This window comes from Tamandua tetradactyla, chromosome 7 (genome assembly GCF_023851605.1).
Source record: "Tamandua tetradactyla isolate mTamTet1 chromosome 7, mTamTet1.pri, whole genome shotgun sequence".
Lineage (NCBI taxonomy): Eukaryota > Metazoa > Chordata > Mammalia > Pilosa > Myrmecophagidae > Tamandua > Tamandua tetradactyla.
This window is the reverse complement of record NC_135333.1, coordinates 132,736,047-132,750,858: the sequence shown is the minus strand read 5'-3', so window position 1 is coordinate 132,750,858 and position 14,812 is coordinate 132,736,047. Positions and strand designations below refer to the sequence as shown.

The 14,812-nt window shown below is 39.0% G+C and overlaps 1 protein-coding gene across 3 annotated transcripts in view; it reads right to left on the bottom strand.

Moving 5' to 3' along the window:
* Nucleotides 1–14,812, bottom strand: part of TBC1D30 (TBC1 domain family member 30) — a 249,775-nt gene that overhangs the window by 112,780 nt on the left and 122,183 nt on the right. Inside the window, exon 13 of one of the 3 annotated variants that reach the window (XM_077111316.1) lies at nucleotides 2,220–3,172. The exons of the other annotated variants lie outside the window; for them this stretch is intronic. Coding sequence (XP_076967431.1) covers nucleotides 3,117–3,172 — 56 coding nt within the window. The 3' untranslated portion in view covers nucleotides 2,220–3,116. Of the gene's footprint in view, nucleotides 1–2,219; nucleotides 3,173–14,812 lie in introns of those variants that run through there. 3 annotated transcript variants of the gene reach the window in all.

Genomic DNA, 14,812 nt, shown 5'->3' with positions numbered 1-14,812 from the left:
ATCTATATGCCCTAGTGTATGCCAGAGTGTGGTGAAAGGGGAATCTTTGCACATTGGTAATTGCTGTGCAAATTGGCACAACTGTTTCGTAGCGTGATTGGCAAACTGTATTCAAAATCTTTACAAACTCTCTACTCTTTGGTAACCAATGGGTAACCAATAAGGTTACCAGGGAGGTTACTTCTAAAAAGTTATCCTAAGGAGATAATTGTAAGGAGGACAAAGATGTGTGAACAGTATGTTTATCAAAGTATTATTTACAGTAGTGGAAATTTTTTTTGAAAAGGGATTGAGTAAATACAGTTGGAAAAGGACACAAAGAGGAATATACAAGGCTATGTAGCACAGTATAATTTACAGTAGTGGGAAAAATTGGAAATAACCTAAAAATCCAGCCAAGGGTGATTGATTAACAAGTGATGGTCTAGCTCTGTATTTATTGCACAAAAAGATGCCTATGGCATATCGAATAAAAGGAGCATCTTACAGAGCAAGAGTCATAGCATGGTCCTGTTTTTATTTAGAAAGGTCTCGACCTCTATTTTCATACATATATAGAAAAGGTCTGGAGATATCTATCTAAAATAGTCATAGTGGTTATCTCTCAGTGGTGGGCTGAGGGGTGATTTCACTTTCCACCTCATTGTCTGATTCCATCCCACCAATGGGCATGATTATTTGTAAAAATTAGCAAAAAATCAGTAAAGCTTTTTCTTTTTAATTTTAATTACAATCTGATCAGAACAAAGATAAATAGGTCACTTTCCTTGCCTCCAGTTTATGTTCAGCTTCCATAACAAAATGTGCACCATGCATTGTATCTTTAATCAGAATAAAGATAAATAGGACACTTTCCTTGCCTCCAGTTTATGTGCAGCTTCCATAACAAAATATGCACCTCGTGAGGGTGTCACGAGTCTGTGGGAGCTCTGAGGAAGGCACTACAATGGGCCCTGAAAGGCTTAGAGGAGCTTTAGAGAGGAGTTGATATCGTAGGGAAGAGAATCCCAAGTCCAGGGAACAGAATGAGTAAAAGTCCCCACAAGTACATAGAGGACTGCAAATAGTTTCATATGGCTGGTGTGGCAAGGGTAGGGCAAGAGTCTGGAAGAAGATAAGTCTGGAAATGTAGGCAGGAGCCACATTGGATAGGGCCTTGAATGTAACACTCAGGATTGTTCACTTTATCCTGTAGGCAAATAGAAGGCATCGACTTTTAATTGGGATGAAATGCCAACTTTGGGTCAGAGAGGAGAACTGATTTGAATAAGAGAAAAACTGGAAACAAGACCAGTTGAAGGCTTTTACAATAACTTAGGTTACAGCATTAAACATGGAATTAAATAAAGGCAGGACTGAAATAAGAGATATTTTTCAAAGCCAAAACCAAAAGAATTTAGCAACTGGGCTTGGACTTTGATGCCTGATAGCCTGAGGTTCAAATCCTGCTATAACCACTTACCAGCTATGTGACCTTGGGCACATTGTTTAACTCCTCTCTGCCTCAGTTTCTTCATCAAAAAAAAAATATGTAGGCAATAACACTATCCATCTTAAAGGTTTTTTATGAAAATTAAATGAGTAAGTACACATGAAGTGCTTAGATTAGACTGGTACCTAGCACATAGGGAGAGTTAGTCTGTAGCTATTATTAAGCTTTGGCTGTTGTTTGATAAGAATAGCTGACATTTACCAAGCACCTACTCTGTTGCTAGTAGAAGCTCAGGGCTTTACATACATTATCTCTAGCCCTCAAGGACAAGTGATTTTAACCCTGTTTCCTATAATTGATAAGATGTGATAGATTGATTTATGTATCCCAACAAAGACATGCTCTTAATCTTCACCCAGTTTCCTATGGGTATGAACTCATAAATAGGAACCTTTGAAGATATCTTACCAGGTAAGGTGAGATCCAACTGAATGTGGGCAGGCCTTAATCTGTATGACAGGAGACCCCTTCAGGAAGAGAAATTCAGAGAAGCCAGAAGCTGGAAGTCAGCAGAAACCCCAAAAGCAGACACAGCAATAAGTGATTGCCATGTGATGGGAGGCAGAGATGCAAGTCAAGGAACCCCAGAGATTGCCGCAAGCCAACACCAGAACATTCCAGACTACTGGGAGAAAGCATGGTCTTGCCAGAAGGTACTTGATGATTGACTTCTACTCTCCAGAGCTGTGAAACAATAAATTCCCATTGTTTAAGCCAACCTATTGTGTGGTATTGTTATAGCAGCTCTGGCAAACTAAAGCACAGGAAAACAGACTTGGAGACATATGCAACATGTCTGAGTCCAGACAGCTGTCCATGACGTGGGAACACTGGGATTCTACCCCACACCTGTCTGATGTCAAACTTGGTCCTTCCTGCACACCTGCTTTGATTCACTGGGGGGGTGATTGAGATGACTCAAGCTCCAGGTTTTCTAGTGAAGGAACTAGATGGATGATAATGCCACTCACCCAAACAAGAAAAATAAAAGGAGGGCTCCAAGAACTTTAGACAAAGAAGGACTCTAGGTTTATCTAGTCAAACCCATACACTGGCCTTTAGTCCTCTCCTCATAACACACTGCCTTCTGAGCATCAAATTTATTTTTTAATTAAAAAAAAATACTTTCTTCCCAACATTTTATTGGTTTTAAACTATCATTTTAGTATAAGTGTTGTTACAAAAATTATCTGTGAAACACAAGCATTGAATGTTTGTGTTTTTACTATGAATGAAGTAGTTAGCCAGTATATACAGCTGGCACTCAGTTAATTTTGCCAATAACCCATTAAAATTAAGAAATTTAGATGACCAAAATAAGCAGTTAATTTAAGGAAATATTCAGCATAGAGTTACAATAGACATGTGCCCAGCACTGCTCTAGGCGCTGGAATGTCGTGACAGACATTTCCAACTCCAGACTTCTTCCGCACATAAACCCAACCTTCATCAACATCCCCATTAGTCTGCTGCCTGTTAGAGGAGTGTTGATAAGTTCTCTTCTGTGCGGTTGTGAAAGCACAGAAGACTGAGTCACATCTGATTTTCCCACCCACTTTTCAGAGTCTTGGCTCTAAGACAGAGAACAGTCCATTGAATTCCAGATGCCAGGATGCACGCATCATCAAAAAGAGGAAGGATTCTCTGCTGAGAGACAATATTTCTCTCTTCTCAGATGACCTAGAAAAACAAAAACATGCTTGCTTGTGGACATTCACTCAGACCATACAAAAGACTTCTTCATGCAGGTTACCAAAAGCCCTTTGCATATTAAACTCTTGGTTTACCTGTGCAGCACTTAGCTGACCTATCTCCAAAATAAAGGTTTTCATCCTCATCAAAGTAAATGCCTACATTCTGAAGCAGCTCTGGAGGGTCAGAATAGAGAAACCACTAGAATCCATATGGCTGCACTCTCCTCAAATGTAGATTCAAGATATGATAAGTTGGTAACACACACACACACACACACACACACAACAAATGGCACTGAAAAAATAATCGAGATATGCTGGAAAAGAATTTTCTTCAGCTGAAGGAAGATTAATGTCCACACACAAAAAGGGTTCAAGAAATACCAAAGAAAACTGAATATAAAATTTGATCCCAGTTATATAGAGTAGATAGATAATATTTGTATCATTCACCTGACTATGGATAGAAGTAGACTGGAACAAAATATTCCACAATACTAATAAGTCTTATCACTTAAGATTGAAATTTCTAGTGATTTTTATTTTCTTTTTTACTATTTCCTATGTGCTCCAGACTTTGTTTCTTTTTACCAACCAAATATTTCTTTTACAATCAGAAGAAAATAATATTGTTAGAGAAACAATGAAATATCTCTCAAATCTGTCCTTTCTTCACCATACCCCTTAGCCAGACCCCTAACATCATGTCTCACTTGAACTGTTTTAATGGCCCCTTATTAGTGAGTAACACCCTCCTCATTTTCCCCTTTACACTGCAACCAGAGAGAGTTCTTTTGAAGCATAATTCAAGGAGGCATGCTACATAATACCCAGGATCCACGCAGCACTCATCCCACCCTGCTTCTGGGCCTTACTCATTCCACAGCCTCAACATACCCCTGAGCTTTCGCCCTTTCATCCAACTCCCCACATCTCTCATCTTTCCTTTGGATCAGCCAGAGGATGATGCTGATGAAGATGCCACTGATTTGTGGGGAATAGGGCTAGGGATGAGTATGAAAGATTGGGTGAGGCGAGAGATATAGGGCATGACTCCCCCAGAATGGCTTCATAGAAGGCGACTCAGAAAGGAATCCAGTTGGAAGTGGGAAGTTTGTGTTGTGTATTTATTTGTGAGCTAACTTGGAGTGGGGGGCTGATGGACATTAGGTAACTTGGAGTGTTTGCCTACCAAGTGGACTGTTTCTACTTTGGTGGTATATTCACTTGGGATGGCGTGGGTTAGGGCTAATAGAGATTATGGGTTCACCCCACTTGAGCTTCCCGCTAACTCTTGGGTTTCTCATCACCAAGTTCAGGCCTCACTTTCTCTTGGGATTCTTCCTTGACACCTTGGTCTGAGTCACACGCTCCTCTGTTGTATCCTCATAACACTTCAGGTATACCTCAATCTACGTAATTATCACATTCCACTCAGTCATCATGCTTGCCTGCCCCAACAGGGCAGTTTAAGGACAAGAACTTCTAATTCTGCATCTGGAGCCCCAAGCACTGTATCTGGCAAGTGATGAGTGTTCAATAATTATTTTTGAACTGCAAGAGTGAGCAGACAGAAATTAAAGTCATGGGTAATTAATCTCAAGAGAATGAAGGGTGAGAGAGGAATAAATGACCTGTTCTTCCATACCTCCACCAACCTTGATGATTGATCCAGGAGAAACAGGCTTTTTATATAGTAATTACAGGAACCAGCATGTGAATCAAATAGCCATTGAATAAATTAATGAACTAGTGAATTAATCTAAAATAAGGCTTAGGACAAAATTTGAAACAAAACAATAACCTAGTGTTATTGGACCCCCTAGAGTTGAAGGCACATACAGACAGTCTCAGAATCTAAGAAAGGCCAGGCTGGGATTTGCCAGTCCTAGTCAGATAATAGTTGTTTCAAGTATAGATTGTGGAATCATGTGCTGTGTCTCTCCATAGATCTCTAAATAATACAAATTTCCTCATCTTTCTATCTCAGAGCAGCATCAAAGCCATTACTACTTTTTGCCACTTGCAGCCAAATCAAATTCTAATTTCTAACACTTCCTAAAGGACAAGAGTCTTGAAAGATGAGTAGGGATTGGCCAAGCACAGAAAGTTAGGTTGGGTATTTCAGAAAAACAGCAGGAGCATAGGTACGGAGGTGTTAAATTGCATGATGTGCATATGGAACATTAGATACCAAGAAGTCCAGTATAAATTTCAAGGCAAAAGAAGGGGCATACAAGGCTGAAAAACATAGGTAAGGACTAAGTCATGATAACACTGTATGTTACATAAGGGAGCCTAGATTTTTATCTTGACAAGGGAAGCCATAAAGGATTTTCAAGCAGGGAAATGATACAGTAGGATTAGCATTTGGAAAGATATCTCTGGCAGTGGAGAAGGGAGTAAAATGGAACTGTCAGTTAAGTGGCTACTGCAATATCCCGACATCCATTACCCTGAAACTTAATGGCACCTTCAGAGCAACACAATGTCCCTCCCCCTCCAAATGTCTACTCCTAGAAGTTAAAGATGACAAGGATTCTGAGTTATTTTAAAGGATTCACAGAACCAACTCTAGTCCTATATTTGAAAGAATATCATAAAAAGAATGGAATGCCTTGAAACTGTCTGGCTCAGCCTGGCCCAAGCCATCAGGCTACCTCTGATCCAAGAAGCCAACATCTAAAAATAATTGATTCCCTAAATTTTCTCATTCTTCACCTTGGTCCTGTATCCTTTCAACCTGGAACTACCTTGTCCTTGGCTCTGGAACCTTTGTCTCATTTCCTTGTTGTGGTATTGTAGTTAGCACTCAAAACTCGGTTCCTTAGCCTCAGCATTATGGATATTTTGGGCCACATAATTTTCTTTTGTGGGGGCTGTTCTATACATTATAGGATGTATAACAACATCCCTATCCTCTATCCACTACATGCCAGTAGCACCCTCCTTCCATTCCCATTGTGACTGCCAAAAATGTTTCCAGACATTGTCAAATGTCCCTTGAAGGACAAAATCACCCATAATTGAGAACCTCAACTTGAGTTCTAAAGGAAATTCCCCTTAAAATATTTCAGACATTAGTGACCTCTTCCAGACTTGAGGTTTTAAATATTATCTATATTTGGTTCCCAGGTTTATATCTCCAGCCAAGACTTCCCTCCTGAACACCACACTAGAGAATTCAACTTCTCATTCAAATATTTCACTTTAATATCTAATAGACATCTCAAACACAACATGCAGTCTTACCCATTTCAAAATTATCCTTGACTCCTCTCTTTCTCACATCTGTATCCCACCAAGACATCTCATCGACTCAACCTTCAGAATACATCCAGAATCAGCATTTCTTACTGCTTCCTACAACAACCATGGTCCAAGCCACCAAGACCTCACACCTGGTTTATTGCAATAGCCTCCTGCTGGTCTCCCTGGCCCCCTTACTGTTTGTTCTCAACATTAGCTAGAGCAGGCCTTTAAAAATATGTAAGATACTGCCAGTCCTTTCTCAAAACCCTTAAATGTCTTCTCATCTTACTCAAAGAGAAATCAGAGTGTTTACAAGGACCGTATGCTCTAGCCCCTTGTTACCTCTCTGAACTTATAAACTGCTACTCTCAGTCATCACCAACTGATATGAGGAATTTGAGCGAAGCAGGTTTGGAAGCGGAGATCAAGAGTTCAGGATTGGTTGTTCTTGTACATCCAATAAAGATGTTGGGTAGCTAGGGGGATTTATAAGTTTGGGACTAGGAGTGAGCTCTGGGTTGGAGTATACATTTGGGAGTTGTTGGCATATAGTTGGAATTCAAAGACATGAGCCTGGAACAGGTGACCTAGAGAGTGAAAGTAGACAAAGAGGGCCAAGAACCTAGCCCTGGGGCACCCCAGTATTAAACGGATGGGAAGAAGAGGGGGAGCCAGCATAGGAAACTGAAAAACAGCAATCAGTAAGGTAGGAAGAAAACCAAGAGAGTGTCATACTCTGCAAGCTAAGTGAAAACAGTCTATCAATGAACTAAAATCTGTTAGTCAAAAGTTTCTCTCTAAACTTAGAACCATCTCAGGAACTTCTCCAAGAAATGCATAATCAAACCACATGCATACCAAAATGCAGCATACAATAAATATCTCTTTTCATCACTTTGCTTAATGGCCTATTCATTTACCACATACAGTTCTGTGGTTCAGATTCTTATCTCAGTTTAATTTATATTGGTTTTCCTATTTATGATGGTCACAGTTTAATTTAATAAACTGTATTATATAAGTAGGGCATATGTAGGTAGAAATACCACATAGACACATATGACTAATATTGGAAATGCAATAATTGCAATATTATCTAATTATTCATCTTGTCACTTATCAAAATGAGCAACTAAAGACTAAAAATTGGTGGGAAGAACTGTTCCTAACTCTAAACTTAATCATAACAAAGCCCATAATGGCTAATATCTAATAACCAATATGGTATTTAGTCGGACAATACAGTAATTAGGACAATAGAGTAATTAGCTCATTTCAGGAGTTTACTGAGCACTTGGAACAACACGACCCAGTTATTTCTTTCAGTAATATAGATTAGTACTAACCTAGCCAGTGTGACATTCTTGAGTTACTGTAGTAAGGCACAAACAAAATTAAATTGGAACTCGGGTCGACTTTTGTGTGAGAAAAGAGATACCTACTGTATTTCTAGTTCACAATAAGTAGGGGCTTCTTAGAAACATGTCCTCCCCAACAACACTGAGGCTGGCTGGTCTTGTCTCTGATTGCCCTTCTAAATAAGAATCTTATAGAGGTTATTACTAAAATGGCCTTTATGGCTATACTTCCTCCAAACAGTTCTTGAGTGCCAGAAAATAAATAACGGTGGTGCTTCAGATTTGTAGGATGGCATATACTTTCATATTGTCTATTTCTTATTTCCCTAACATGCATTATTGTTCTGTAAACTCCCCAAACATAATCACATATCTATATGTATCAAATTTTACTTAAAATATGGAACTAAGTAACCATTTGAAAAGCACCATTTTTGCAAGAAATAAACAGACTTCCAAATCCAAACTAAGTTGAATTCATACCCATTGATATTGAATCAAATTCCATAAAAATTAGTCAGATCCTCATAAAAATTAGTCAGACCCTTCTAAAGTTCCTGTACAAAAAACGAGCACAATCTGTCATGTTTTAGCAGTTATATAGGATGAAGTCAGAGCAGGCATAAGTTTTGAATCTGTGAATGACACACCTTGTGTGGGGCAGTTAACACCCTAAATGAACAAAAGGCAGAATGCTTGTCATATCTCCTAGCTAAGTGACATGTATGACTGTAAGGTGCTCGATAACCATTAATGGAATGAACTGATGAATAAAAATAAAGACCTGGGTTGGTGGTAAAATTTTCCAGTAGAAAGTACAGAATGGGAAAAATGGCTTGACACAGATCCTGAGAAAAAAGACCTGAGAATTCTAATCCACCTCAAATTCAAATGAACCAGCGGTATTATAACATGTAAAAGTGAATACAATCTTAGGACTCTATGGAAGCTTCCAGATCAAGTGCAGGAATTGTCCCTATACTTGGCCTGAATCAGACTTCACCTAAAATATTACATTTAGTTCCAGGAAGGACACAGTAAGAAGGACACTAACAATCCCAATTGTCTTTAGAGGATGCCCCCAGATTGCTTAGCATAGGGCCTTGGATGTAAAGCTATTCCACAAATAAGTACTGAATTATCTGAACTAATACTAAGAATCTGGAAATCACACAATATGAGAAAGAAGTAAGGGGAGAATACTTCTGTCTTATAAAAGTGTACTTTCTAACAGAGCTACACCATGATGAAACAGGATGACCAACAAAGTAAGGGTCATATGGAGAATGTTCTAGGAAGAAGTAAATGATCAACTACCAGGAATGTTATTAAAGAATTGCTTGCATCAGGCAGAAGATTGAAATGGATGACCTCCAAGAGCTCTTCCAGCTCAGGGAGGTCAGGGAGATACCTACAGAGGGTATCTCCCTGACTAACCCAGGACGCAGCAGGGGTAGCCTTCAACCTGTGAGTCCTCACAATTATCCAGTTATTCAAAGCGGGATGCCACTTACTCCTTGCACACCCAGGGACAGTCGCCCTGTGGGGCAGCTCGTTGTGACAAAGTAACATACATGAGACACAGAGCAGTACCTATGCCTTAAACCAGTCATAACAATTATGTTCCTTTCATGCATCCCACTCTACTTGTTCTAAAAGGAAACTTTTTTGAAGTCATTCTTCAAGACACAATGATCTTTGTGTGGGAAGTTTGTTCTCGAATTTTGTTCATTCATAGCCAATTCTATATGCTTTTAAAAATTTACAAGATAGTTGTATTGGGGGCGGAGGCGGGGGTGGAGGTGAGGGTGGGTGGGTGGAAGCGACAGCAAGGGGAACCTTCCTGTTCCCTTCCTCACACAAACCCCCAAACACAGAGTAAAATTCCCAACCTATGGCTAGACAGGAGTCATTTGGTTATGTTTGCATGAAGCAACAGTGGCATCTAGTGATCAGGTAAGTTAATCACACTGCTGCTCAGTTACAACTGAATAAAAAAATAAAACCCAGGCAGGCTTTCTCAGTCTTCCTCTGTACCTCTCATGCAACCAGACCAAATGGGGAGTTGGTTGAGAAATTTAAAATGTCCATTAAACAAGGGATCATAAAAATAATATGCAAAGCATAATAAACACTTTATCCAAGAACATATATCTAACTGTGCATTCATTCACCCATCATTTGATTTACAGCTAGAGCCTCCCCCCCAGATGAGAAGCCATTGTGTCATTGCTAGTCTATGTTGCATCAATCACAACTTATGCATTCTCTAGATGCCCAGCTTTGGTTTCTGTAAATGGAGTAAGAACCTTAAACACTTTCCCAAACATTCAACTTAGACTTTATAGAAACGGCAGCTTTTTCATTTTGTACTCATATTTCATGTTTATTAAATGTTTTATTAAATACAATGCTACAAGCACAAACTGAGAAAATGAAACGGAAAGGTGGCTACCCAGGTAAAGATTACTGATGCTTTTTTTTTTTTCTTAAGCCAGGAGGGGAAACAAGAAATTTTTAATGATCCTATTTAAACTTATATGTCCCATTGCATAAATGTATGTCACAACTTTGGAGATCTTGTTGGTCACATGTTGTCTATACCACCATAAGAAACCAGCAACGTTGTATCCAAATCCAACTCAGAATTTTCTGACCTCAACTATCATAGTTCCCAAGTCTACCTTCTCAGTTCTACCTCCTTCCACCATATGAAAAATTAACTAAGGAAGCCAAAAGATCAAGTCCCTGGTGTTTCTCTCTTGCACTTTCTCCAACACTTCATCCACCATAACAGTGCCCCAGACTTTTGACCAGCAAGTATAGCACAACCTTTAAAGAACCAAGGCTGAGAAAATTTTCAATATAAAGGAAACTAAGTGACTTTCAGAGGATCCTAAGATGTCCCTGGTAAGAAAGATGAGGCAGGCAATACATGGTCCTGGACTGGATCTAATAATGGAAGACAAAATAAATATCCAAAAGGACATTATTGGGACATATAAAAACTAGAATACAGACAATAAGCTTTATATCCATGTTAAATTCCTTGAACTTGATAACTGTACTTAACAGGTGGTTATATAAATGAATATCTTTGTTCTTAGGAAATGTACATGGAAGTATTAAATGTACAAGAAGCAGGATGTATGCAAACTACTCTCAAATATTTAGAAAACAGATAAATAGAAAGATTAGAATGATATGGCAAAACAATAAAACTTGATGGATCTGGGTCTCTGGGTGGGTATGCAGTTTTGAAAGGACTATGTACCCTAGAAAAGCCACATTTTAATCCTGATTCAATCTTGTGGGAGTGACCATTTCTTTTAATCCCTATTCAGCACTATAGGTTGGAAACTTGATTAGATTATCTCCTGGAGCTGCGTCTCACCCAATTGTGGGTACTAACTTTGATTAGAGAGAGCTGTGACTTCACCCATCCTAGGTGGGTCTAAATTAGTTTTCTGGAATTCTTTAAAAGAGGAAGCATTTTGGAGACAGCAACACACGAGAGATCCACGAGAGCCCATACAGCCAGAGACTTTTGGAGATGAAGAAGGAAAATCCCCCTGGGGGAGCTTCGTGAAAGAAGTAGCCTGGAAAGAAGGCTAGCAGATAGTGCCATGTTCGCCATGTGCCATTCCAGTTGAGAAAGAAACTCTGAACGTCATCGGCTTTTCTTGAGTGAAGGTAATCTCTTTTTGGTGCCTTAATTTGGACATTTTTATAGACTTGCTTTAGGTTGGACATTTTCATGGCCTTAGAGCTGTAAACTGGCAACTTAATAAATTCTCCTTTTTAAAAAGCCATTCCATTTCTGGTATATTGCATTCCAGCAGCTAGTAAATTAGAACAGTGAGGGTATGTCAGAGTTCTCAGTATGGATTTTGCTGTATATTGTACCTGTCCTAAAAAGTCTGAAATTATTTCAAAATAAGTTTTTTTAAAAAAGAAAAGACAATGGAAGAAATATTATAAATCAATTAGTTATGATAGACAAAATGAAATACATTATACTAATTTATGCAAATATGGCATCATTTAAAGCTTATCTGCCTTGGGCAGATAATGCATGATCCCTTTGGATATAAAAGAGCATTTTATTTTTCTGCCCACCAAGCCAAATTAAAATCTATTTGAACATTAGTCTTCCTTGTGCATAATCACACGCCTCTGTGACATCAGTTTATAAATATTTTGAATATTCCATCATTTTCCTCTCGTATTAGAAACACATTTATTTTTCTATATAGACTAAAACACACCATAGTTCCAAGGTCCTTTGCAGCTTTATCAAAGAGCAAAAAATGATGCCATGTTATTCCTGTCCCCTAATATTATTTGCCCATTAGCTGTACCCATGGTAGCGGTGCTTGGCTTGGATTTCCAGCAAAACCATGGTTTCCAGTCTCTCCCCGTTGAAACTAGCTCTTGAATTGGATAAGTTAAAAGGGGAGTCAGTTTTCCTTTACCTTTTTGCTAATATTGGCAACCTCCATTAACAGCTATTCACAGGGTGACTGAATTGCTGGTATAAAATATTCCATCATCCTATTTGGTGAGGGCGTATTTTTCAGTTATTTTCTCTTTGGAGCAGTGAAGAATGTCTGAAAATGAAAGTGATCATTGTACAACTAAGTGAGGATAATGTGCAACACCGATTGTTGACTTTGGACATTATACATGATGCCCAATGGATGGAGGTGGCTTAAGGATACACTGACTTGAGTAGATTGGTGAACTGTGGTATAAATATCTGACAGAATAGTGTGCAGCTACAGAAAGAAATGAAGTCATGAGGCATGCAACAAAGTGAATGAACCTTGGAGGCATCATATGGTGCAAAGTAAGCCAGAAACAAAAGAACAAATATTGTATGGTCTCTTTTAGAAAATGTCTATAAGAAAATTGGAAGGGACCTAGATTGTAAGCTCTTGTAGCAATCACATTTAGTCCAGAGCTGTTAATGTTTTTACAGATTTTTGAGATGCTACGCTATATATGTATAATCTGGTATCCCCTTGGAACTTTGGGTACCTATGTGACACCTAAGATTCAGAGTTGGACTTCTGCAGCTCTGAAAGTCAGCACGGCTCCATACAACAACTACTAAAGAAGCAGATAAAGAGATCAGGCTTCAATTAGAGATAAGAAAGAAGCTGATCAGGTTGGGACTAAGGTAAATCAGAATACAGGGTTAACAGTGACATAGTCTATATTTTAGAACTTCCCCTACTGTATGAGACCAAAGGAAGAGAGGTTTATTTTGTCTAAAACTGAAATTTTCTGTAGCACATAATCTAACTTAACCTGTATAGATAGCTCATTTACACAACCCAAACCCATGAAGTCCAGAATGGAAATAATGGTTTGTGATTCTATATAGCTTAAGGTAATACCTAGATTCATCTAAGAGCATTTGGGTAGTTAATTTAAAAGTATTGGCATCGTCCCTTAAGGAAAAGGAGGAAAATATGAAACTGTTAAGATTTATTACCAGGTAAATCCCAGATATTGTCTCAAATATTAGGGGCTCCCAAGTCAATAGGCCTAGGCCTTGATCTTGAGGCTTGCTTTTGTAAGGCTTATTTCTGTAGCTGAGCATCTGAGCTTACCTATAGTTATGCCTGAGGGTCACTTCCAAAAAACCTCTTTTTCACTCAGAAGTGACCTCTTCTCTAAGTTCAATGCTGCAAGGAAAATCATTACCCTCTGTGGTAGTTAGAGTCAGGTGTCAACTTGTCTAGGTGAAGGTGCCTAGTTCTATTGCTGCGGACATGAGTCAATGGCACGTGAACCTCATCTATTGCTGATTACATCTGCAGTCGGTTAGGAGGTGTGCCTACTGCAAAGAATGATGTTTGATTTAATTGGCTGGTGCTTAAATGAGAGAGCTCAACATAGCACAGCCCAAGCAGCTCAGCATACCTCATCTCAGCACTCCCAGCTCAGCACAGGCCTTTGGAGTTGTGGAAAGGAATCATCCCGGGGAAAGTTTTGGAACCCAGAGGCCTGGAGAGAAGGCCAGCAGAGATCATCCTGTGCCTTCCTGTGTAAGAAAGAACCTCAGTTGAAAGCTGCCTTTCCTCTGAAGAACTAATGAAATAAATCCCCTTTTATTAAAAGCCAATCCATCTCTGGTGTGTTGCATTCCAGCAGCTAGCAAACTAGAATACCCTCCCCACTACATGGAACATGACGTCCAGAGGTGAAAGTCTCCCTGGCAATGTGGGACATGACTCCTAGGGATAAGCCTGGTACTGGCACTGTAGGATCAACAACATCTTCCTGAAAATGTAACAAATGTAAAAAAATAAGGTATCAGTGACTAAGAGAGTTCAAAGAGAGGCTATTTTGGAGGCTACTCTTATGTAAGCTTTAGCTAGATATTGCTAATTACCACGGTTTGCCAAAGCCCAATCAAAACCATTCCTGTTAACCCTAAAGAACACCTAGGGTTCTATCGGAGATTCTACAAAAGTTTCATGTACTAAGATTACTACAACCTCCAGATGGGTTCCTAGACCAGATAAGTCCCAAAACCCAGAGAGGCCAGTCTCTCCAGAACATCAACTAGTTCCATTCCCCTATCCCATATTACTGACACCCCTTTCCAACAAGAAAAAGCTAGAAGGGGCAGAGTTCAAATACTCCTACTGACTGTAGAAGGATCAAAGGAGAAGGAGGAGTTATAACAAAGAAGATAGGATCTGACAACTGAGTTTGACTGTTGAATCATTGTATTGATATTTCTTTTAGTCTACAGTGTCTTGGAGCAGCTAGAAGGAAAAACTTAAAATTGTGGAATAATAACTCATAGCAAACTCTGAAATCTGTTCTATAAGTACCTGTTACAACGTACTTTGAAATGTATTGCTCTTTTGTATATGTTATATTTCATAATAAAAAATGTTTTTAAAAAGGTTTGAATGGGCATAACAAATATCCTTAAAGATTGGGAGAAGGATCAAAGGAGAAGGAGGAGTTATAACAGGGAAGTTAGAATTTAACAA